The 25272-nt window shown below is 50.5% G+C and overlaps 1 protein-coding gene across 1 annotated transcript; it reads left to right on the top strand.

Annotated features, from left to right (window-relative positions):
• Positions 1-173: 173 nt before the first annotated feature.
• Positions 174-25166, top strand: SRD5A1 (steroid 5 alpha-reductase 1). Its single transcript, XM_027074022.2, has 5 exons — positions 174-536; positions 11823-11989; positions 15847-15948; positions 17416-17566; positions 23264-25166. Exons 1-5 carry the CDS (start codon positions 256-258, stop codon positions 23328-23330), a joined length of 768 nt encoding a protein of 255 aa, XP_026929823.1. The 5' UTR covers positions 174-255; the 3' UTR covers positions 23331-25166.
• The last annotated feature ends 106 nt before the right edge of the window (positions 25167-25272 follow it).

Below are 25272 nucleotides of genomic sequence, written 5' to 3'. Positions count from 1 at the left end.
TCGCGCGTGCGCAGAGCGGCGAGGGGCGGGGAGCCGGCCGCGGGGGCGGGGCCCGTCGGGCGCGGTGCGTCGAGTCCCACCCGCCCGAGCGGGGCGCTTGCCCTCGGGGCCGCGGGGGGCGGAGGTGGGGCTCGGCGCCCGGCGTCTGCGGCCCGCGCCGGCCTCAGGTAACCGCACCTCCCGCCCCCTCGCCGCCGCCCTATAAGTTGCCCGGCGCGGACGCCGGGCCATGGGGCGCGCCCGCTGTCCCCCGCGATGGAGCCGGCCGAGGGCTCCCACCTGGACGCGCTCGCCTACCTGGAGTGCGCGCTGGGCTTGCTGGGCTCCGTGCTGCTGAAGCTGGTGCGCTCGGCCTACGGGCGCTACGCGTCTCCGCGCCCCGCCTGCGGCGTGCCGGCGCGGGCCGCCTGGGCGCTGCAGGAGCTGCCCTCGCTGGCCGTGCCGCTCTGGGTGTGCGCCCGCACGGCTGCCGAGCGCCTCCGCCACGCGCCCAACCGCGTCCTCCTGGCCATGTTCCTCGTCCACTACGCGCAACGGTAACCGCGGGCCGGCCCGCGCCCCTCCGCCCGGCTCGCCGCCTGTGCTAGCCCCGGCGCCCTCTCCCGGGGTCCCCTCCTCACTGGTCCCCGTCCCTTCCTTCCTCCGCCCGGTGCCTCCTTCCCCGACCCTCCCTGCCGCACCTCTCCGCTCGCCCTCCCGTGCTGTCTCCCTGCTGTCCCCTCCCCGGTGTCCTCTCGGGCGCCTGGACCCCCTCTCCGTCCCTGCTGCCCTCGCCCTCTACCCCGCATCTTCCAGCTCCTTCCCCGGTGCGTGCGGACGGTTCCTTTAGCGCTGTTAGTCTGGGAGAGTGGGGGAGACGGGTAGAGAGGACTGGAAAGGGAAGAGGACTGGAAAGAAGAGAAGGGCTTTTTTTGGTTTTGGTTTTGGTTTTGCAACACTTTGGTCGAGAAATGGGTGTGTTACACGGTAAGACTGGTCCGTGTTCTCTTCTATGAAGACGAGATTATCTGACCCAAAGGTGAATGCAGATGACCTCAAATTATCTTAGGCAATGGTTTTTGGCTCCTTTTTGTGCTTTTTCTATTTTGGTCTCATTGTAGTGGGTGGAGCTGTTTTTATCTAGCCAAGTGATCACCTGCAAGCTGGAAGCCTAGTTTTCTAGAAGTGCATGCTTGGTGATACCCCCTTTACCATACATGGACTGCATGCACTCGAAGGCATCGTGTGCAGAGACCTTCACCCCTACATTGTGGAAGGGGTCCCAAGACTGTGGGAGTAGCTTTCCAGCCAATGACCTTAAAGACATAAAATCTTTAAGGAGATTTCCAAATGTTTTGGTAATTTAAAATGGCTGTGCCTGAAATCTTCAGGTCTCCCAGTAAGTTGGGGCTCTCTCCAGCTCTTAAGTGTTGACTTTTACACAGCTAAAACAAATGGCTGAACAAAAGTTTCAACTCAAAATTTAAAATTTTTCATTCAGGGGCACCTGGGTGTCTCGGTTGAGCGTCCAACTTCGGCTCCAGTCATGATCACGGTCCATGAGTTCGAGCCCCACATTGGTGTCTGTGCTGACAGCTCAGAGCCTGGAGCCTGCTTCGGATTCCGTGTCTCCCCCTGTGTCCCCTACTCGCGATGTCGCGATATCTCTCTGTCAAAAATAAACATTAATTTTTTTTTTTTTTTTAATTTTCATTCAGACTTCAAACACCTGCACAGTTTAAAAGGACGTTTTCGGCATCTGAGAGAGCTGGGTTCACTTACTCTGTAACTGGGGGCAGTTGACTTGACCTCTCTGATTTTGGGTCCCACCTCACAACACCTACTTGATAAATAGGAAAAAGGAAGCATCCGTGTGTGCCCATCTTCCGGACTATTCTCGCTTCAGGAGTCCCTGGTTCAGTGTGTTCCCCATCTGCGTTTATGCAGGTGCTTTAAACAGGCAGAGTCAAATGTTCAACAGAGGCTTTCTGAGTCCTGTGTTCCTGACTCTCCACGATTATTCCTGTAAGCAAAATTGTTGTCCGACTGCTAGTTTTCCTTTGTAACATGTTTGAGCATTATTGCAATTTGAACGTCGGTACAGTTCTCATGTCTGCCTACGTTTCTCCATAAACATGCTGGAACACGTGTCCGCCCATTTTTCTAATGGCCAAAAGCAAGTTCTGGGGTCAGACTGCTATGTGGTCGGGTCAGATCCCAACCACATCACCGGGGGACATGGGATAAGTTACAAAGCTGTTCTGCACCAGGTTTCCCATCAATGAAATGGGCACAGTGATGGTGCCAGCCCGCGGGACCGGCATGCATTTAAATAAAGACAACTCCATAAAATGCCTGCACAGTGCTGGCAAATCTAAATGCTCAGTAGACAGTTAGCAACCCTGTTCCATATCACTGTGCAGATGGGCACATGTACATGTACTCCAGATATTGTTCGTGGATGCCTGTGGCCAGTCTCAAGTACCAACAAGAGTTTCTGAAGACGTGACACTGAAAATGTGTAAAGGGAACACTTTACAGAACTTTGAAAGCCTGTGTTGAGCTTTTTAACTTAAAACATTATGTTTAATTGTTTCTGAACTCACTGTAGTGGGAGACTGGTTGAATGCAGCGTCCCCCGGGGCCAGAGTCACCTTGAGCATGACAGAGCTTGACTAGACCATTCAGATAGGGGAGGCCACTGAGACTCAGAATTTGGGTGTTTTACCAGAGGCTATTGGACAAGAGGGTGTTGAGACTAAGCCCTGATTCCAAAAACAGTGGTTTTAAAAACGACTCCAGAGAATTTGCTAGGTCAGGCATGGGTTTTTAACCGGCTGGGCTATTCCTTTTTCTTTTTTTCTTTTCTTTCTAAAGTTCATTTATTTTTGAGAGAAAGAGACAGACAGGATGAACAGGGGAGGGGCAGAGAGAGAAGGAAACACAGAATCCTAAGCAGGCTCCAGGCTCTGAGCTGTCAGTACAGAGCCCGATGCGGGACTCGAACTCATGAGCAGTGAGATCATGACAGCTGAAGTCAGATGCTTAACTGACTGAGCCTCCTGGGCACACCCCGACCCCCCCACCCCCCGACTTTGTTTTTATGTTTATTTGAGAGAGAGAGAGAGAGCGAGCACGAGCCAGGGAAGGACAGAGAGAGGGAGACACAGAATCTGAAGCAGGCTCCAGGCTCTGAGCTGTCAGCACAGAGCCCATATTTTCAAGTCCTACATGTTATAGTACATCTATAGCCTGTGGGTTTTGGGACATTTGTTTTCAAATAGGGAAGATCAACATTTTCCATTCTACTCAAGCAACTAATTTATTAAACGGTCATTTGACCTAAGCGAGAGCTCGGAACAGAAACGCAAACAGCATTTAGCACTTGTTGTAAAGCATCCGGCCAACCCAGCCAGCATTTGTGCAACCCCGCCATTTGCACGGGGCCCTGCCCAGGACACAAGACTGAGGAAGACCAGACACTGTGAGCTGCGGAGGCCCTATGCTGAGCTCTGAGATCACCCAGGAGTGAGGCAGGGCCCTGCCCCAGGGAAGTTTTAGCCACCTGAAGGAGTGGGGAGGACCAAAGGCAGGTGCAGAGGCTTTCCCACCGTCAATGGGAAAGGGGGTGTTTGCTTACAGGAGAGGGGCAGCCCGTGTGTCTTCATGCATTTATTCGGCACACGTTTCTGAAGATTGGTTAACATACCTGGCACTATACTCATTACTGGGGATGTAGAGACAAGATACTTCCTTAAGGAGTGCAGGAACGCAAGACAGAAGAATCTACAGGATCTTCTTGGCAGAAGAGTCAGAGAAGGAGGGGAAGAGGGGATAGGTGTGGGAAAGAACGTCCCGGGGCCCTGAGCACTTCCCCCATAGGCAGGAAAGGACATTTGTAGGCGCATTTTTAATCCATGGCAGACAGCACAGTCCCACAGCCCTGGATGGTTACAGTGTGCACCTGAATCCCGTCTGCACTGAGCTCCCACGCTGATCGCAGGGCTTCTGGGTCCTTGAGGGCTCGGGTGGTATCTTCTCACACCACCCTTGGTTTTGCTGTGCGTGGAGCGGTGCCTGGGGTCCTGCAGGCAAGCGCGCGCTGGCCATTGGCAGTGGTTCCCTGCGGGCACTCACCAAGCATCCGTGCGTCTGCAGAGTCCCTTGGTATGGCTCCCTAGACTGCCCTGGGCCCTCCTGTTCTGCTGCTCTCTCTCCTGCCAAGCAGGTTTTTTCAGTATTCACTGAGCCTAAGGCTGCCCTTGCTCATGAACTTCTGCTTCCCACGAGGCAGTGAGTTAGTGAATGAGGGAGTTGCTGGATTTATTCATTCACTTGCCCGTTTAACCGTTGTCAGGAAGTCCCACTTGAGCACATGGCGCTGGTTACCACCGAGGCCCCAGTGACCACCTTTACCCTGAGGCAGAGGGAGAGAGCTGGATGGCCCCCGGAGGGCAGACTTTCAGATGCCCACAAGGCCCTGGTCATCCTAACACCCTCCCCCAAGGTCTGTGCCCAGCCAGATCTGTGACCTTACAGGACCTCGATTCTGTTGTTAACCCCTGATTGTGATCCCCAAAGAATCTCCCCTACATCGACTCATCCTTTCTCCTGTTCTGTTCTGCTGGTGGCCCCTTGGGGAGAGCCAGGCCCTAGCCTCACTTTTAAATGTGGCATATGCTGGGGCGCCTGGGTGATTCAGTCGGTTAAGCATCCAGCTTTGGCTCAGGTCATGATCTTATGGTTTGTGGGTTCGAGCCCCGCATCAGGCTCTGTGCTGACAGCTCAGAGCCTGGAGCCTGCTTCAGATTCTGTGTCTCCCTCTCTCTCCCTGCCCTCCCCAGCTGGCACTCTGTCTCTCTTTCTTTCTCAAAAATAAATACACATTTAAAAAATAAGTAAATAAAAGTGGCATATGGCGTGTATGATGTTAGAAGATGTCAGGAAACACTGGCGGTGGGGGATACACCGAACCCCTGGCCCTTGCCTTGTGGACGCAAATAATTTGAGAGAAAAAAACCTTTTATACAAAAGTATAGAATTACAGGTAGTGAAATATTCATCGTGTCTGTAACCTTGCCTTAAAAGCGCACAGAGCTTAATTAAGTATGTGGCCTTATAGGGATCTGTGCAGTTCGTTGCAAAAGAGTGTTACAGAGGGGAAAAAAAAAAAACCCAAACAGGAACTGATCCACATCTTGGAGGTGCTGTAGAATTCAGTGACGTCGAATTGTTGAGAAAAAAAAGTGGTGACAGCCTGTTATTAAAATTAACAACCATTCTCAGTTTTAAACGTCTAAAATGATTAAGTCGACCGTTACCTAAATGGCTGCCGAATCACCAAAAGGGATGTTTTGTTGTACCTGGGACATGATGTCCAATTGCTTCTATTTCGAGAGTCAAATCACTTGCTGGATGAACATGCTGTTTCTCTTTGCAAAAATAACTACATGTTGTTATTCTAGTTTGCTGGGAAAACATTTCAGGAGATAATTCTCATAGTTCAGTTTGTGAATTACGTGGTCCCACAGCTCATATCTGGATTTGGAAACCTGAAAATCAGGGGCGCCCCGGTGGCTCCATCGGTTAAGCCTCTGACTCTTGATTTTGGCTCGGGTCATGATCTCAAGTTTTGTGGGTTCGAGACCCCCGTCGGGCTCCCAGCTGGCAGCACGGAGTCTGCTTGGGATTCTCTCTCTCCAAATGAACAAATCAATAAAACTTTAAAACTATTAAAATAGTAAATAACTATGTCCGAAAAGAAACATTTAACATTTTAGAAACCTGAAAATCGTACCTTAAAAGTTTAAAGGCTCGTGATTTCAAGTTGTTGCCCAAGTGTTGACGTCTGATGGGGATGCTTCCCCTCAGGTATTTCTCCCTCCGAGCAGACCACACCTAGCACACGGGCGTGGACTTACTGACCAGTGAGTTGGGTTTTGTACGGCATCAGTCTCTCTGGCTCGTAGCCCAAGGAAACACTCCATGCAGCACAGGGCTTGAGAGGGCGAGGAGCACGGAGCTCTGGTCACCACTGTGCAGCAACCACAGTGACACAGGCTAGCTTTGGTGACCTTTGTTCTTGTTGGTAATCCATTTCCCTTCCCAGGTATTTACAGAATACTTTCTGTTTTCCTTACCATCCGGGAACTTGCCTGCAGACACTCTGCGTGTCTACTTGTAGTTAGTTTTGCCCGATCCTCCCTGAGCTCTTCCGATGGCGATCACAGACCTTCAGCCTGGGAAGCCTCATTTCTCTCCCTCTTACTCCTCTGGTCTGTTCCAGACATATGAGGGGCCAGGACTTGCAATCCATGCTGGTATCACATGCAAATAAACCTGCAGTTGAAGTATGTGCTCCTTGTAGAAGGCTTAGAATCCAAGGAAGCGATTAAAAACCACTTGAAATTGCATCACTTAAAACGCTGACAATTCTAGTGTATCCTTTTCCCCCGTCTGCCATTGTCTTTAGGAGGTTTGGGTTGTCTTTTCAAAGCAGTAAGGATGTATACAGGCATAAACACACAATCTTGTTACCCCCTCCCTTTGTCAATCAGTATAATAACGGCAGTGTCCTTCTGGCTTAGTAGAAACACTTAACGAAAACGACCGTGTCATGTGCCGTGGGGTGGCCAGGCAAGGACGGCCCTGGCACCCCAGTCCTGCTTCTCAGTGTGTCCTGTGGATGCAGTAGGTAGAACACCTGGGAAGGTGACATTGCCTGAGTGGGTCTGTCACCGAAGTCACCGTGCTCCTCTGAGCCCCCCGGGTCCCGATCTGTTAAATAGGGTAATAGTAACAGGTTTGAAGTGTTAAAAAAAAAAAAAAGCATGTTGTATAGGATTAGGAGTTACTAGGAACGTTTCATCGGGAACAGTGAGAAACACATACATCATGCTCTGTGCCCAAGCCTGTAAACTCGCCCAAGTGGGAGACAGACAGGAGCCCCACAGAGATTCTGAAAGCTCCCTGTCCAGCCCCCTCATCAGACGTGTCCCACAGCCCTGGTGGCCCGACAGCCACAGAGATGTGCACGTTTCCGTGGCTAAACACAACTTGATGGAAAGTAAGTACTGTTTCTTTACACGGGACAGAAAGAAAGAAAATAAATAGGATATTGTTACATGGTGGAGAACAAAGCATCAGATTCAGTCCCACACTCCATCTGACGAGTTGAAAAACAGAATCTCTTTGTAGCTCCCTGGGACCTTACCGTTTCATATCCTTCAGCTCATTATCAGAACCAAACGTGGATTTGTGTAACACATCACCGAAATAAAGTATTTTTAAGTCTGAGCACGTCACAGTTTGTCTTGCAGATGATTTCGGTGTTCGGGGATTTTCAATTTCTGACTTCATACCTCTTCTCGAAGAGGGGTAGTGTTCATTCCCCACGGTTCCTGCGGAAGGGTGCTTGTGCACGCAGATGAGACACCACGTGAGGGCTGTTGACACGCGGGCCTGTCATCACCGAGGCAGCCTGGGCTCCAGAGCACCGGCTCGCGACAAGTGCCGTGTGGCTCCAGCACACGTGTCCACCTTCCTCACTGAGCCCGGCCCCGCATCTTAAAGAGATCCTACACCATGATAAGCCGCCTGGGGTCCACTGCAACCCTTGGTTTGCCCTTGTCCGTCTAGAGACTAGATGAAGGTTCGGATAAAATTCATGCCCAGAAGCCCCCGCACCCACCCACCATTTTGGTTCCTAGTGGGCCCAATTCAAAGAAACCCTTTAGGGGCCCCTGGGTGGCTCAGTCGGCTAAGCGTCTGACTTTGGCTCAGGTCATGATCTCGAGGTTCATGAGTTCGAGTCCTACATCGGACCCTGTGCTGACAGTGCAGAGCCTGCTTCAGATCCTTTGCTCCCCATTTCAAAAATGAATAAACATTTATTTAAAACAAAAACAAAGGAAACCCTTCCTGACATGCTGCATGGACTTCCAAGGCAAAAGAAGTAAAGCTGAAAGGGATAGCCTAAAAGGAGAAAGACAATCCAAAAACTACCAAGATCGAGCAGAGTGGTTCGCCTGGGAAGGTGCGTTGCATCTGAAGACCTCATGGCCAGGAGCACTTGACCCACGCTGGTGCACGGAGCCTTTTGGAAGGCGGCTGGGGGGGGTGGGGGTGGGGAGGAAGATGTTATCTCCCCGCTTGAGGTCTGAAGGCATAGGCCGCATCGCCTGAGCCAACGTGTTCTCCTGACCTCGGTGGTTTTATGGCCAGGCCTGTGGACGTCCGGGTCACTGCTGTCCCCTCAAGGGCAGAGATAAGAGAAACAGGAGAGGTCTGTGTCGACCTTTCTGAGGCCCTATTTCCAGTCCTTGCCACTTTTCTGAAATTCACCTTCTTTGAGACTAGAGAGAAGTGAATCCTCTCCCCGGGTCCTTTACGCACGTCCTTTCCGGGCTCCCCCAGGACACTCTCTGGAGCAGATCAGTGCGACTCTCTCTCCCATTGCGTAGCTGAGGACACAGGCGTGCTGTCCCCACCTCGTGGCCCAGACGGACCCCAGACCCAAGGGGCTGGCTGCCTGCAACCTGAGTCCTGGGGTGTGGAGGAAGCGAGCTTTCTGAGGAAGGCAAAGTGACGTTTCCAGAGTGTAACTCCTATTTTCATTTCAGTTGGAGGTCAAAACTGCTTTTTCAGAAAGGGCCAGATAGTGCTTTTTCTAAGCTTTATGGACCAAGGGACAAAGTAAGGGATATTGAGAAAGAGATATTTCACAAGACGTATACTTGTAAAATTCACGCTCTGTTACCTTAGTGTAATTTTTGTAACACAGCTGTGATGGGAAGCATGGAATTCTTTATTTGGTGGGGGGGAGGGGTCACATTCCCTTTTTTGGCCTCAGAGTCAGTGTGCATGCTTCCCAATACCCACAGTAAGCATTCACCCCTTACTGCTGATGGGCAATGAGACTTTAGCTTTGAAAATGTCTTCACGTGTGTGGGTTCTACCAAATATTAATTTCAGTCCACAAGTTTCTCACTTTATTTATTTATTTAGAGAGTGAGTGCACACGAGCAGGGGGGAGGGGGCATAGAGAGAGGGAGGGGGAGAATCTTAAGCAGGTTCCACGCTCAGCATGGAGCCCGACACGGGACTCGATCCCATGACCGTGAGATCCTGACCTGAGACAAAATCAAGAGGCGAAATCACACTTACCTGACTGAGCCACCCAGGCGCCCCAACAAGTTTCTGATTTTAATTTAACGTATTCAGATTGCTCGAAAGGCATCTCTGGAATTCTAGACTCTTCTGCCGAGGGTTGTCCTTCCGAATTCTAGATTCTTCTGCTGAGGTTTGTCCTTCCATGCGTCATTACATCGTAGATGAGTCTCTTCCACTTGGCTGGTGGAAGCTCCTCAATTATACAGTGAAATAGGTTTTGAAATGTTCAAAACACACTGGATTTCTAAGCTCTGGTTTGAGCTGAGAAATCACATCCATTTCAAGTTTCTGTGAGAATGGAGATCTCACTGCCAGTTTTGATTTCAACGGCACAGAAAGTAGTCTGGCATGACCTGTGGTTCAGACAACGTCCGTTTTTGCTGAAGTGACTAACATAGCATAGGTTTTGCACAAAAGTGATATTTTGCCTTATAATTTTAGGTCGAATTCCCTGAGGAACACTATCAACTCTGCAGCAAAAAAGGCTAATTTCCAGAGCCCTTTGAAACGCAGTAATAGTGGTCGAGGGCCATTTTTCTCATAAAGAAAACGTTCAGTCTTGGCTCTGAACTGAAAATGGTGGTTAGGTCCAGGGAGGGACCATCAGGTTCGCTGCTGACACTGTTAATTCAGTCACACGCAATAGAGTTTGCCGGGAGGCGGGGGGGAGGCAAAGTACCTGCTGATCCAGAGGGTGGCTTTCAACACCTGACATTGGCACGGGCTGTGTAAGTCTGCCAAGTTCGTTTCCACCCCCAGCAGCTACAACACCCTAGCAGATCCCACCACGGTTGTACCGAGTCAGTGTTTCCTCAATGGCGGAGACACTGTCACCATCAGTTGCTTCTCGAGGACCATTTACAGCCAACTCAGCCTCGGCCCCCACTGCTCAGCGGTACGGGCGACACCCGGGACCAGGAAGATGGCTTGCTCCAACGTTGGCCTTGATTTTGGACGGTTTGCTGAACTTCACTCCTGGCGTCCAGACTCCTGGAGCAGCCGTCCTCACCGAAGGGCAATCCCACGCTGCACACCGTTCTGCCATCTGAACGTGCTTCTTGGCCGCAGGCGGCGAGCTCGGGGCTGGCACGCGGCTTTCCTCGGCTAACCGAAGGGGCACCGGGCAGCTTCAGTGCTTGCGGCCTCATTTGCATTTCTTCTGTAAAATTGTGTCACGCGTTTCCGTTTCCAGTTCTCCGTTTTTTTCTGACCGTCGCTTTCCCGTGTGTCGGGGACAACGCGGCGGTGACCTCTTAGTCCCGTCGTGCCAACCTCTGGCGTGGTCTCCCGGAGGAGCCCAGGCGTCATTGTGAACCACACTGCTTTGCTGTCCGGAGCAGTAATAAACTTAGCCACACTCCACCGTACCTCCCGAGCACGAAGAGCCCGCTTCCCTGTCTGTGCGGGACACGTGTGTGCCGGTAAGAGAATAAGGTGCGCGGTACAGGGATACAGGCGGCACTCAGAATGCCGCCACACGGTGGTTTGTGGCGCTCCGAGCAGGGACACGGACAGGTGAGGCTTGAGACGCCGCACCACAGACCGCGTGCCCCCCCAGCCCCTCCCCCTGTCCCCGGGTCTGCAGGCCTAGCTGGTGAGCAGCCCCAGGCAGGACCCAAGCAAGTGACCGTGGCCTTGTTGTGATTTGGTCAATTTTGAGGATTGTAGACCGCGTGTAATCATCACCACATTCAAGATACAGAACGGCTGCGTTCCCGTCAATGTCCCTGTGCCTTTCCGAAGCCATCCCCCTCCCCTGACTCCAGTTGTGCCTGTTAGAACTTCCTAAGTCTGCTTCCGTTTCTTTCCTTAAGAGATGGCTATTCAGCCTGTCGGTTTCTCCTTGGGTCAGCTTTGGTCGCCTGTGCCTTTTAAGGATTTTGTGTATGCTGTCCAGATTGTCACATTTATTGGCATAAAGTTGTAGATGACAGTTCTTTACTATCCTCTTAAGGCCCATGGGATGTGTAGTGACGGCCCCTTTCGGTGTATTACGTATTGATGTTACAGAAGGAATTCACACTCCAGTATCGCCTCCTCTTTTCTTCACAAGGGTCACTTACTTGTCCTTACGTTTTCTCTCCCTAAACTTTCAGTAGTGTGCTGGAACAGAGGAATGTGGCCTTTGAGTTACCTGGGTTTACACTTGAGCTCTGTGACCTTGGACCGATTGCTTAACCGCTGTGAGTCCGTTCTATCTCCCTACCCTCCCCCCACCCCTGCCAAGAAGGTGTAATGGTGTTTCCTGTGCGGGTGTCTCTGAGTGCTGTGAGTGGGGTGGTGAGTGCTCAGTGAATACAGCCACTGTGCTGACTGAGGACATGATGGTGTCCCCACATCCCACTGCTCAGACTAGAGCAAGGGAGGATCGTGCACATTCCGAGAGCCTCTGGAAGCCTTCGGCTCTCTCTCAGCATGTCTGTTTCCCGTTCTGTATCATTAGAATCCTGAGTTTGCACACCGTGATGAGCATTACTGGAACATGGTGAATTCTTGATTGAGGAATTCTGCTTTGAACATAGTAAATGAGGACCAGTAGTATGACGATGACTTGTGTACAAGGAAGGAAGCAAGATGAAAAACCCAAGACTTTAAAGAGAATTGCGGAAATGATGTTCTGGACCATCGGTCTGTGTTTTATTTAAATTTGTTTCTGTTTCATATTTCCTAAGGTCCTTGATTTTCCCGCTTCTCATCCGAGGAGGAAAGCCGATGCCCCTGTACACGTGTACGTTGGCGTTCACGTTCTGTGTCTATAACGGCTACTTGCAGAGCAGATATTTGAGTCAGTATGCGGTGTATGCGGATGACTGGGTCACTGATCCCCGATTTCTAGTAGGTGAGTGTCGCCCCGGTGATGCATTCTGTCGTTCGAGTCATAACTCGGATTGTAACGTCCCGGTGGCTCCTAGATAGAAAGCCCACGCTTGTTGAGCAAGAGAAAAGTCTGTGATGGTCCATGACCTGGCGGCAGGGAGGCCGAGCGCCGGAGGGAGAGTCAGGCGGTCCCAGCAGCAGCATGTGACACAAATGCCTGGTACCATCGCCCTCTCGGCACTAAAAGCACAGATACCTGTCCCTAAAGCGAGCCTGAAAATAGCAGCGGGCAACAGGCTCCAGCAGAGAGAACAGCAGACTACGACTGTGGGGCGTGGACGCTAACTGGCCATGTCATCCAACAGAGTCGTCAAATCAAGCCTCCCACGGTTTCCTCCAGAACACGAGAAGTCAGACTGGGTCGCCTTCCAGCGAGGCAGGAAGAGTTTTCTGATTATACTAACTTGAATAAACTCTTAGGCTTGCGAAGTTTTCAATTTTTTACCGTCCTTATCGGTGAATGTAAATTACCGTACATTTTCAAGTCCTAATTATAACCTCGTAAGTTCTGAGCCAAAAGGAAAATAAAACAGCAGCAGTCAAAAAGATTGGCAAGCGTGTGAAACAATACGTCCTCTCGAGGCTCTTGTGTATAAGGAGATTGCTTCTAAGTTTCAGAGCGCCCCGTGGCTCCCGGCTCCAGCCCCGTGACACGGCCTTCCCCTGTCCGCTGGCCTCTGTCTGCGTGAATGTCTGATCATGGAGAGCCTCACGCTGGGGCGCCGCTTTGTTGATGACGAGGCGTGTTTATGTTTCTCGATCGTATTTTTTTCCGTGAGTTGAAATTCTCACTCATCATGCCTGGGCATCATGGCCGTGGGCGTGTGCCCCCTCCCCAACCCCGCCAGATGAAGGATGGGCAAGAGAGTCCCCAAGGGGCTCGGCAGCTCCACAAGCCTGTGCCTCCACGAAATGCCAGACCCAGGTTATGTTGTGGGTGCAGTGCCCCCAGATGCTTGCTTTCCTCACCCGCCGTTTGACTACCTGATTTCCTTCTGCCCAACCAGCAAGAGAAGGAGGAAGAATGGGCTGTGGTCGCTGTGGTCGCCCTGTGGAGAAGATCCTGTTCTCTGCCAGGAGCCACACACATGCTTCCTGCCGCCCCACGTTCCTGAAAGGGCAGAGATTAGGGTCCTTTCACAGGCACAGGGACGATCCGATGGCTAAACACCTGCTCAAGATCTAAACTGAGTAAATAGCGGAGCCCGGGGTTCAGCCATTTCACTGTCCTGGTGCCCCCAGAGCAGGCGGTGAGGGACAAGGGAAGGGAGGTTTTAACGAAGGGATACAGGCTTTAAACGTTTATTTGAGTTTCTCCCGCAAATCATTTCTGTGATGAGTTGTTTGGCTACTTTTGATGAACCACGGCAAAGCAAAGAATCCTCTTGGTATGTGAATTTCAGTGTCGTTTGCAATAGCAGGGCAGACAGACCCCGTCACCTGCAGGTGTCGCCGAAGCTGGTCTAAAATTAAAGACTCCACTAAATTGTATGCAAACCTCTCAGCTTCTCTACCGTTGAACAGAAGGAATCAGAAATGAAAAAAATATATATAACGGTTGGGAAACAAACAGGGCTACTTTTTTGGTGTTATATTTATTTCATAGAGTTTATAGTTTTTGTAAGGAGATAAACATGAAATGACGCAAATATTTAGCAGCATTTATGATTCTTACCGTGAAGAACTAAGCAAATAGCAATAATAGTAATATCCTAACAAAAACTTTTTCAGAGCAGTGAAAGTGGTTAACGTAAAAGATTACATACCAAGACTTTACGATTCCTAAAAACAGTTCAATGTGTAGCTTAGATGAGCGCAAATACTAGCTTTCTTTACCAACCTGGGTGATAAAGGGAGCTTATCTCCGAGAAGAGAAATAAAGTCAAACATGGAATTGTGAGAACATAATTCTTTCTGGAACCACAAACTGCGGGACAGGTCACCTGGAGGTGACATACTGAAATGCAAGACAGGTATCGAATCGACTACAAATTTATGGATCTAGTAAGTGACTTATAATACATATTGCAAAATTTGGTATGAACTCTGTAGAAAAACCTGCCTATAATTGGTGCAATCGGAAGGAAGAAATTTTCCAGAAAATTCCAGAAATGTTCTGGTCCTGGCTGTGGACCAGAATGTGTCACGTGTCCCTGTTGTAACTGACAGATGATTCCATGCCACTGGGATGACTGGGGACTCATTACTGACCAGGCTACTCCAGTTGTATGTTTCCTTGACAATGACTTGAACTCCACCAATATGCACCGTCCCACCTTCGCATTTCTCTAGTGTCAGAGAGTGATCAAACTAAGTCAAGTTATTCCTTTTCTAAGATTTTTTTTTTAACGTTTATTTATTTTTGAGACAGAGAGAGACAGAGCATGAACGGGGGAGGGGCAGAGAGAGGGAGACACAGAGTTGGAAACAGGCTCCAGGCTCTGAGCTGTCAGCACAGAGCCCAACACGGGGCTCAAACTCACGGACTGCGAGATCATGACCTGAGCCAAAGTCGGCCGCTTAACCGACTGAGCCACCCAGGCGCCCCAAGTTATTCCTTTTCTAAAACACTATTGGGCATTTTACCTCTTCTTGTTGGAATGAAGACACGTGATACTAATAAATCTCCTTTTTTTTAATTGTTTTTAATGTTTTTATTTTATTTTTGAGAGACAGAGAGAGACAGCATGAGTCAGGGAGGAGCAAAGAGAGAGGGACACGCAGAATCCGAAGCAGGCTCCAGGCTCCGAGCTGTCAGCACAGAGCCTGACGTGGGGCTTGAACCCATGGACCGCAAGATCATGACCTGAGCCGAACTCAGACGCCTAACCGACTGAGCCACCCAGGCGTCCCAATAAATCTCCTTTTTAAGTGATGAACAACCTCTGAAGGCTTTTCAGAGCCAGCGAGGAAACACCCAGGACGCTACTGGATGTCCAGGGAGAGCCGTGGAGCCAGCAGCAGAGGATGCTGTGCGGAGCTGGGGGTGTGACTGGCGAGTGGGCAGGTGGGTGGCAGGCGAGGCCGTGGATGTGCAGGAACCTGTTCCAACAGGGCTATAGAGAAAGAAAAGCGGAGTGCTGGAAATGAGCTACCAGGAACCACCACCCCGGGAGCCCGTGTGCAGCTAGCCCATCGGGGGCGGGGGCAGCGTGTGCCACACGAGGAGGCCGGCCACACCGTGCATGTTTTCCGCGAGGACCGAGTGAATCCATGAAGCCGCCCCACGGATGGTGACGCTACCTCTCCCTGGAAAGGAGCCCTGTGCCGGGGTCCTAGGTCATGTCCAAGCATGCCAGCCCTTAGACATGGGCCACGAGGTCCACGTGTTTAGGGCAGGTTCGATTACACAGTAGTGGTATTAGAAAAACAGAGCTCTAGGGGCACCTGGGTGGCTCCGTCGGTTGAGGGTCCGACCTCGGCTCAGGTCATGATCTCATAGTTCGTGAGTTCGAGCCCCACATCGGGCTCTGTGCTGATGTCTCAGAGCCTGCAGCCTGCTTCGGATTCTGTGTCTCCCTCTCTCTCTGCCCCTTCCCAACTCTTGCTCTCTCTCTGTCTCTCACAAATAAATAAATGTTAAAAAAAATTTTTTAATGAAAAACAGAACTCTATTTAGCAGACCTAACAGCAGTGCTGTGTAAATTATTTTTCTAAATGAAACATATTAATTATAATGATTTTTACTGTCATTTGTGGCTAACGTGGTTTGCTAATAATGAATAGAACAGATTATAGTAACACCGTTCATTCATGCTTGGGTTTGTGAATTTCGTAGTTTGTTGATTATAATACTCTTGTGTATTTTCTTATCTTTAGGTTTCTGCTTATGGTTAGTAGGCATGCTGATAAACATCCATTCCGACCATATCCTGAGGAATCTCCGGAAACCAGGGGAGACTGGATACAAAATACCAAGGGGTACGTACTGAAAAGTGGAGAGCTGATTCTCAAGTCATTTCACACGATGCGTCGCTGTTGCAGTTTTGTCGGGATCCAATAACTAAAGCATAGTATTGGCCGCAGGTTTTTGACATGAGTCACAATTATTGATGGCAATCGCTGTGACCGTTGTTTTATCAGATTCTGGCTAACTGAACGGTTATTAAGGAAAAAGGAAGCTAGTCCTATCTGTGCGACAGCATAGACCAGACAACCAGTCCTCTCTCCGCAAACAATTAAAATCATTGGGTAAAGGTGTTTTTTTCATCTTTTAAAATGCATCCACGTGGTAGGATGGTAAAAAGGAAGTAATAATCATCGAGAGGGCAAAACCTGGGTGAATATCGGAGGCCAGGGCACGTCTCGTGAGAGTCCATAACCACCAGCGGCCCTCACGTAGGTTTGTGGCCCAAACGTGCACCTCAAGCCGTGAATTAGGACCCACGTGACCCTAGGGAGGTGGTGCCCTCATGCACGTAGCCTGTACAAGCCCAGATCCCTGAGGGGACCTGCCTTTAACCCAGGCCTCAGGGAGCCCGATGGACCACATGCCACACAGTAAGGGCCACACTCAAAAGTGGCAGAACCCACGAGAACATGTGCTACCACGAGATCTTAGAGTTAATAGAAACAGATCATAAAGTGATTACCTAATTGTTTAATAACTAAGAGAGATTGAACTTATGAGAAAAGGAGTAATATACGATAGAAAGAACTAAGTAGATACAAAACAGAAAGCAAGACAGCCTCTGAAACTGAAAAACGTTAAATACTCAGGAGGTAAAACTAAAATGCCAGGGGCCCATGACCAGGACTGTCTCCACCCCCAGTCTGACTTCTGGCCCCTCTCACCTGCTCTGGTCCTCCTCACGGCCCACCTCCTGCTGTATGCCACGCTTTCCTTGTGCATCACGTTGGGGTTTAATGTTCTAGAACAGGAGGCAGGGTCTTGTCCCGGTTCACCCCGAGCGCCTAGAGCAGGGCCTGGTCTGTGATGTAGACTGAAGGGTCTGTGAACATTGAGGAGGGAATGAACAAAGGACGGAAGGAAGGCGTCTGCCCTTGAAAATTATTATTTTCTTCCACTTTGGGTCCAGGGCCCTGTACAGGTCCGTCTTCTTAAGCTGGTTCGTTAATTGTTATCCTGTGTTCTCTGTGTTTACTTGGGTGTTACCAGTGTGATTCATGAACTAGTGAAGGGATTTTAAAAGGGTAGTTTTTTATATTCAGATAAATGCATAGCTATTCATACAGGTTTATGCCACCAGAAAGTGTGGTATGAGACAGTAAAACTAGTAATGTTGGGTGTTTCATTCACTCAAATTCTCTGAGTTGTTTTTCCCGGAGTTGGATTTATGTTCTCCAGGTACGTATCCACTGCTGCCTCGTAGGTCAGTAACATATCACGTTGTTGGAAACGCCTCACTTGCCTGTGTGTCTTTGCAGGAGGCTTATTTGAATACGTAACAGCAGCCAACTACTTTGGGGAGGTGGTCGAGTGGTGTGGCTACGCCCTGGCCAGCTGGTCCATTCAAGGCGGGGCCTTCGCAGCCTTTACCTTCTGTATTTTAGTCTCCCGAGCACAGCAGCACCACCAGTAAGTTCTAAAACACTCTTGGCACATTGCGTCTGTTCTCGGGCCTCATTCGAACAATTTTCAGTTCCATCTTTGAAATGTTAATGTGCATTTGAATTGCCAAAGCCTAGTGTATACCGTGGGTTAGCCGACCAAGCGCAAAACCACGCACACGTCCCAAGAATAACCTGTTCCAAGGGACCGACAGGTACACGTCAGCATCATTATTTGCTCCGCCCCTACTCTGAGCCTCCTGAAATTTTTGCCGCTGGGCCTGATAGTCAAGTGAAATGTCAGGCAGGGGACCCGTGGTCTGACTGGGAACCCGCGGTTTACGGTGGAGAATGCTGACCGCCAGGGACAGGGCGCAGAGGAGTGCCGTGCTCAGGAAGCCTGACTTGGCCATGCACCTGGCTCCTTCATGCAAGCGTCCTGTGCCCTGCAGCCCCGCGGTCCCTGTCAGGCTCCCGGGCTCTGTGCACCCTCGAAATCACGTTGTTTTCCAAAGTGCAGGGCCATAACCTCTATCCAGTCCCCAGAAGGGCCTGTCACCATTTGACCAACAGGAATGCATATAAAACAGTCCAAGGCTGTTAAAGCTGACGTGAACTTAGGGAGCGCCTTGCCCATCCAACACGTGAAGAGATGAGGCTCCGTGAACAAAGCCTCAGGCTTCCTGGAAGGGAGACATCTCGGGGGGCACCTGGTTGGCTCAGTTGGTTGAGCATCCGACTCTTGATTTCAGGTCAGGATCCCAGGGTCATGGGATTGAGCCCCATGTCCGGCTCTGCACTGAGTGTGGAGCCTGCTTGAGGTTCTCTCTCTCTCTGTCTCTCTCTCTTGATCTCTCTCTCTCTCTCTCCCCCCTCCCCCCCCCCTTTGCCCCTCTTCTCTGTTCATGCTCTCTCTCTCTCAACAAAACAAAACAAAAGATTAGAAGGGAGAGATCTCAGGCCTTCCCCTGATGCCACAGCGATGATGGAAATATGGCACAGGCACTCACCCTGGTGCCCACGTCGATCGCTCGTGCCCTCCGAGCTAGACAGGGTGCTGCCCTGCTTCCCTGGCTTCATTCACCCAAAAACATTTCCTGGAGGCCTTTGATGCTGGCAGTCATCCGTAGAGATGCAATGTTGTCTTCCTTCATGGCGTTTGTCACCGCTTGGGAATGAGGAAGAAGGAAAAAGCCAACAGAAGAATAGATTGGTATCATGGCATAGTGGAAAACACACAGACTTTTTAGAGCCAGAATTCCCAGGTTTCTTTCCAGGCTCACCACGTATTTAAAGATGCAGAGGATTATTACCAGAGACACTGACGAGAACGGGCAGAACTGGACTGTTGGTTTAGCTAATATTTGTGGACATTACCCCCAGAAGCATGCGAGTTGAGATCAGAGCAGCACTACCCCACGTGGCCAGGTGCTCCATTGTGCCCCATACCGACAGCAGGGACTGGGCCCAGGACCCGTCTTCATCCAGAGCTGCTGAGAAGGACGGGGGCAGAGAAGAGCCCCCACCATGGAGGGCTCAGGAGGGGGATGCACTGTGAAAAGTGGCCGAAAACCGGATGATTTGCTATGATGGCTTGAGTTGTGTGTCCCCCTCCCCGAAATAGGTTGCCATCCTAACCCATGAGAGTGACCTTATTTGGCAACAGGGGTCGTCACAGATGTAATTCATTAAGGGGAGGTCACACTGGAGTAGGACTGGTGACTTTACCAGGAGGGAAGTCAGGACACGCACACAGGTCACGTGAAGACATGTGGACGGCCGTGGGAGGGTGCAGGCAGGGGATGCGCTGACACCACGAACTGAGGCTGCCAGAAGCCGGAAGCTGGAAGAGGCAGAGCTTGGGAGGGAGGACAGTCCTGCCCACCGCTCCACCTCAGACTTCTGGCCTCCGGACCTGGGAGAGAATACATTCCTGTTGCTTGAAGCCCCCCAGGGTGTGGTCCTTTGTTACAGAAGCCCCAGGAAATGGGACACCAGCCTTTCAGCCATTTAAAATCAATTGGGCCAGAACTGAAGGCAACACATATGAGTTCTGAAGCCCTCCTTCCTCCTCTGCCGATGATGCCACACCAGGATGCCTTCAGATCTCGTGCTGATGCAGAATGCGTCTTTCGTAGAAAGCATTTCGTAGAAAAATAACAGTGACCACAACAGTCAGTGGATCTTGGCCCAGCCTGATGGTCCTGTGTTGCTGGGGACCTCTCCTCCCCTCCTCCCCTCCTTGTTCCTCCTCTTCCCCCCTCCCCTCCTCCTTCCTCCTCCTCCCTTCCTCCTCCTCTTCCCTTCCTCCTCCTCTCCCTCCTTCTCTTCCTCCTCCCTCCTCCTCCTCCCCTTCCTCCTCCTCCCCGCCTTCTCCCCCTCCTCCCCTCCCTCCTTCTCCCCTGGCAGGGGCCCGAGACCACCTTCTCATGAGCAGCATCACCTCTGGAGGAAGATGCTATTCTTGAATGTTTGTTACATTAGACAGTAAGAAGCAAATATTGGCTAGTTTCTAATAGTAGAAGTACATGAGATAATACTGATATTTTAAGAAATTGGATCAGAGGAAGATTGAACAAAGAGCATGCCAAGTCAGTTGTAAAGATGTTTTCTCAAATGAAAACAGGAAAATCTCTCTTCAACATTTGAATAGGAAACATAGAAACAGAAATAAATCATTTCATTTTCCAAATGAAAGTCTAGGGTACTAAAAACCCAAATGTATTCTTGGCGGAAAGCTTCATGAGTTGAAAGGGCTCTTTTTCATTCATTCGCTACTCATATTGATGTCAGTGCAAACCCGATTTTAATTGCTGAAAAACTAATGAATTCAGCTTAGTGGCAGTATGTTCAGAAATGTTGGATTTATAAGCTGAGGACAAAATAAAAGCTATCCTTTTTTTCCCTTTAATAATCCAATGAACCCAGCTAATTAAACTAAAAGAAAACAATCCATGGGGCCCTTCCGAGCACTGTATTTGACTTATTATAATGTTCTCAAAGCAGTATTTTACTAAACGAATTTATTTCTATAATTAGATGTGAGGGATTTAAATTCACAGATAATTTACCGATAATTAAGCTCTAGGTCAGAAACATCGGGTCAGCTGTGCCGAGTTGCTAGCAAACTGTTTTGAGGGCAAAATGTCAAGGAATTAGAAAGACGGCTGTTTTCATACCATTCTCTTCCCCGCCAGCCCCTAGCAGCCGTGCTCATTAGTGGAGCGACGTTCTTGGTGCCCAAGCTTCTGCCGCGTCCTGCCAAGTGTGCTAGCCTGTGTGCAGATGTTTGCTTGTTCACACCAAAGTCCTGCAAGTTGGAGGCCAGCCGTCAAGGGCAGCCTTGGAGAAGGGACTCTGTTGAAATAAAATAAAGAAATATGCAGTGTTTCCCCAGTAAGTTTTTTTTTTTTTAATGTTTATTTATTTTTGAGAGAGAGAGAGAGAGACTGCAAACAGGAGAGGGACAGAGAGAGAGGGAGGCACAGAATCCAAAGCAGGCTCCAGGCTCCGAGCTGTCAGCACAGAGCCCAACTCAGGGCGACAACCCACGAGCTATGAGATCATGACCTGAGTCGAAGTTGGACTTTGAGCCGCCCAGGTGCCCTCATCCCATTAAATTTAATGTCACTTAGAAAAATGAAGTCAGCACGTCTTCAAGACACTATGACAGATGGCATAATGACCTAAACATATAAGGACACACCAGAATAGGTTTATGAAAGACTTCCTCTCTCACAGCTCCCATCACCAGACTTGAACAGAAGACGTGACTTGTGAGCACTTGGAGGACGCTTCCTGTCTTCTCAGTGGCCTGTGTCCACCAGGGGAAGACTTGTTCGAGAGGAGCTTGGGGATACTTTGGCTGTTTGTGAGCCGGAAAAACAGTCAATGCTTTAAAGAATAACTTAGTAGACGCCAAATGTGATGCAGTGGGCATCCGTTCGTCAGGAGCATCTCACTTTCCACCCTAGTTCGGGCTCAGCGAGAATAAAATCAAGACAAAAAATTCATGTCAGTGTCACCTAAGTGACACCTTCGATTCTAGGGACAGAACAACAAGGGAGAAAAAGTAGAAATGGTGCTGCCCTCCCTTTAAAAAGACTGATACATACGCACGTCTATGTATCTTAAGATACAGTCTCTCAAGGTGGATTTAAGATCCCAGGGATGTACGCGAATGCGAGAAGCTGAATCATTTTAACAAAGTAAATTTTATTTCTATATGATGGTTTCTGTGAGATGAATTTAACACATTTGACAAACCCGTCCGTCCTCATCGGGGGAGAAAAGTCTGACGCAGTCCGACATCATACGGAGCTCAGCCGCTCATGCGACAATCCCGTGGGCGTGCGTGGGCCTCGCTGCCCTGGTTTCGCGGATTTTGAACTGCCCTTTGCTCCCGTGCACAGTGCGTGGCGCTGCTGAAGGTCCCGGGTCCTAGCAGGCCTGGTCCGTTCGGCTTCTGAATAACGTAGATTTCTCGCAGATCTAGAGTCCAGAGGTCTGGGGTCAGGGGCCAGGATGGTGGAGTTCTGGTGAAGGCCACTCTGGGTTGCAGAGGGTACCGTCTCTCTGTGCCCTCGCATGATGGGGGTGGGGGGTGGGGGGGACCGGAGGACAGGATCCCATTCCTGAAGGCTCCACCTCCCAAAGGCCCCACCCCCTCATACTGCAACAACAGGCACTAGGTGTTTCACATATGAATGGGGGGGGGGGGGAGGACATGTGCAAAGGGTGGCACAGGCCCCCAAGAACCTCTGTACCCAGAGAGCATGCGGCACCTTTTCCCGTACTTGGCGTTGCAGTCGTGAGCGCCCCACGCTGAGAGGCAGGCGCCCTTGTCTCCAGGCAGGTCACTGATGTGGAAGAGAAGGGCTGTGACCGTGGCCTCGCGACAGAAGTGACGCTTGCTCCAGAGTCCACCCACCAGCTTCCCACTCGGTGGCTTTCTGGCCGTTGAAAGCGCACCCAGCAGGCAGACATGCTGGGGCTCCCCATTTGCAGACTGAGCGTGAAACTTACCTGAAACCGGCAGATTTTGCCGATTCCCTGGCCGCTGGCTGTTGCCACCTGTTTCTGCCCTGTAAACAAACAGTCGCTTTCCACCATGAGTTTATCTGTTGTGCTTATGGAAACTCCTTCTCTTCTGCCCATTTCTCCATCTCCTCAAGTTACTTGAAGTTTTCACTCCATCCACTTAGCCACCACCCTCCCCAGCCAGCCAGTACCTCGGAACCAACGGGCGTCAGCCTGGCTGGTGTCATTCATACCAAAACTGAAAATACCTGTTTGTTCCGAGTGCAGGGTTCCGTTGCGTTCTCCCAGCTTTGTCTGAGAGCCCCCGGGGCGCGTGGCTGGGCGCACATCTCCCCCACCCCGGTCTGGAGGCACGGTCCTCTCCTGGGGAGACTTCCTGCGGGAATCTGAGTCACCACAAGTGCCAGTCCTCTGCCCCAGTCTGCATGCTCCCGGGGTCTGCAGACCTTGCCCACCCCCCCACCCCCCCACCCCCCCCGCTGCATTGATCGGCACCCTCACACGCCAGTAACCTTCGTGGCCAGCATGAATCCTGCTTTCGCGACACAGGCAGAATCAAACTGTGCACCTGAAATGCCGAACTTTTTATTACTACTTTTAAAAATCTCTGTACTCCTGCATAATGAAAAGTGACAAAATCATTTCCTTTTCTTAGTGTGTTTTTTTTTTGTGTGTCTGATTTTAGGTGGTACCTTGAGAAATTTGAAGATTATCCAAAGTTCAGGAAAATTATAATCCCGTTTTTGTTGTAAATTTGTTGTCAGTGGATGGTCTCCAACTTGCCGTGTTTCAGTGATGTTTCTCTAGGGATCGTGTAAATGAATTGCTTTCTGTCATTTTCCTGTTCCTTCATCTGTTTCAAGATTTGCTCTAGGAATGTGTTCCTGGTAAGTGCGTAAGCTGCCTAACACCAAGCTAATGAGACTGAAATGCAGGCTGGAGTAGCGGGTTGCATGCCGGCTCGAAAATCTGCAGCTCTGGGTCATTCCCACTGACCACTTCTCGGATTTTGGAGTCTCCTCTTTTGGCTGCATACAGCTAAGTGAGCACAAGACCAGGATTACGAGCCATTTCTGACGGCCTCCGTGGACTGAAACATGTCACTGCCCCTGTACTACCCATTCCAACCATCAGTTCAAGGCCGGAGGTGATGTCGCCCCCTCCCCTGATAAAGGCAGAACTGTCTCCATGGTCCCACTCACCCTGCTGGGTCAGCGAGGCCAGGGGGCACCCAGAGTGGTCCCAGCCCCAGGGAAACGTCCAGGCTCTCACTGGGGTGCTGCGCAGCAGAGAACTCGGGGGCAGAGAGAGGAGACACGGGGCCAGCTGAGGCCTGGACAAGAGGCCTCTGGCACCTGCAGCATCCTGGCTCCCCGGGCGACTAGACTACAGGGCAGGGAGCTGTGTGCACTCATGTAAGGGGTAAGGCGCTCTGTCCCCCACAGAGAGGACTTCTTGGAGGCCCGGGTGGGAGCAGGGAGCCCCTTGTGCTGATCACCACAGGCACCAGCAGTCTCTGGTTTAAGATGATTTTTCTCCCTTCCAGGTAGAACTAGCAAGTTTTAAAGCACTTTTTTCTCAGTACCCTCAGTATCCCAAAACAGTATCTTGAAACAGAATGTCTTACTCTAGATGCCCTTGAGAGGTCCGCGGAGGTAAATCATAGGAATAAAATGGACCACATACTGCCTGATATGTAAAAGATATCTTAGAAGGCTGAGAATCTATAAAAGAAATCTAACAGAAGGCTACTAAGTCTCTGGGCCGCTCTGTGAAGCTCTGATGGGACACGTGGCGGAGGTCCCCTCCTGGCTGTGGCAGCAGTGCCTCAGTGGCCACCGCGTCTGTGGAGCCAGAATCTGCAGGAGCAGGGGAGGAAGGAGGAGACTGTTCACTCTGATCCGCTGACCTGCTAGGTGGGTGGCTGGGGACGTCCAGAGCATGCGCAGCCCCAGAGCCCCCCATGGGCTCCCCGACCCCTCTCCTGGCTGACCTCCCCAGCCACGGTCTCGCCCCTCTCGAGGTTTTATGTAGGAGCCATGTTCTCGGTGTTAGTGATTTGTGGAGTCTTCGTTTGATTTCAGAATTACGCAGCCAACGTCTCCGATGGAACTATGCTTCATTGTAACTGGGGACAGAACGTTTTTGAAGAGAAATTTTGGTATTCAATGCACTTCGTTCCTTTTTCTGAGCCTTTTCCAATTACTTGAGAACACGAAGCAATAAATATTTTGGATCTCCTCGGGAAAACTCAAAAGTCCAAGCAAGTCACGATGGATTTGGGCTGCTGTGCTCTGGAAGGCTCACGCGGCCGGGAGAAGGATGCTAGTCTGAGAGCCGGAGAAGCTCGCTGTGATGTTTTTCTCCTTTTGTGAACGGCCCGAGTGAAGGAATGCTTGGGTTGACTCAGGCTTTGATGTGTGGTTCATGCTTTCACCCGCCCGCACTGGGTGGACGATTGATAGGAACAAATCTTCCATCTTGTCTCTCCGCCCTCCCTCCATTTCCTAAAAACTGCCACTTAGCAAATTGTCATCAATTACCGTGTTAATCATAACAAGGAGATTAATAAAATTACTTCAAGCCCAGTCGTTTTGTGTTCAGGGTTACTCCAGTGTCTCGGCACGTCTTCACTCCACAAACTCACGCCGTATCGTTGTGCTGAGCCCGGACACCTGCTTCTCCTCGATGTCC

The sequence above is a fragment of the Acinonyx jubatus genome, chromosome A1, assembly GCF_027475565.1.
Source record: "Acinonyx jubatus isolate Ajub_Pintada_27869175 chromosome A1, VMU_Ajub_asm_v1.0, whole genome shotgun sequence".
Taxonomy (NCBI): domain Eukaryota; kingdom Metazoa; phylum Chordata; class Mammalia; order Carnivora; family Felidae; genus Acinonyx; species Acinonyx jubatus.
The sequence above is the reverse complement of the archived record's forward strand: the minus strand, read 5'-3'. Positions and strand labels throughout refer to the sequence as shown.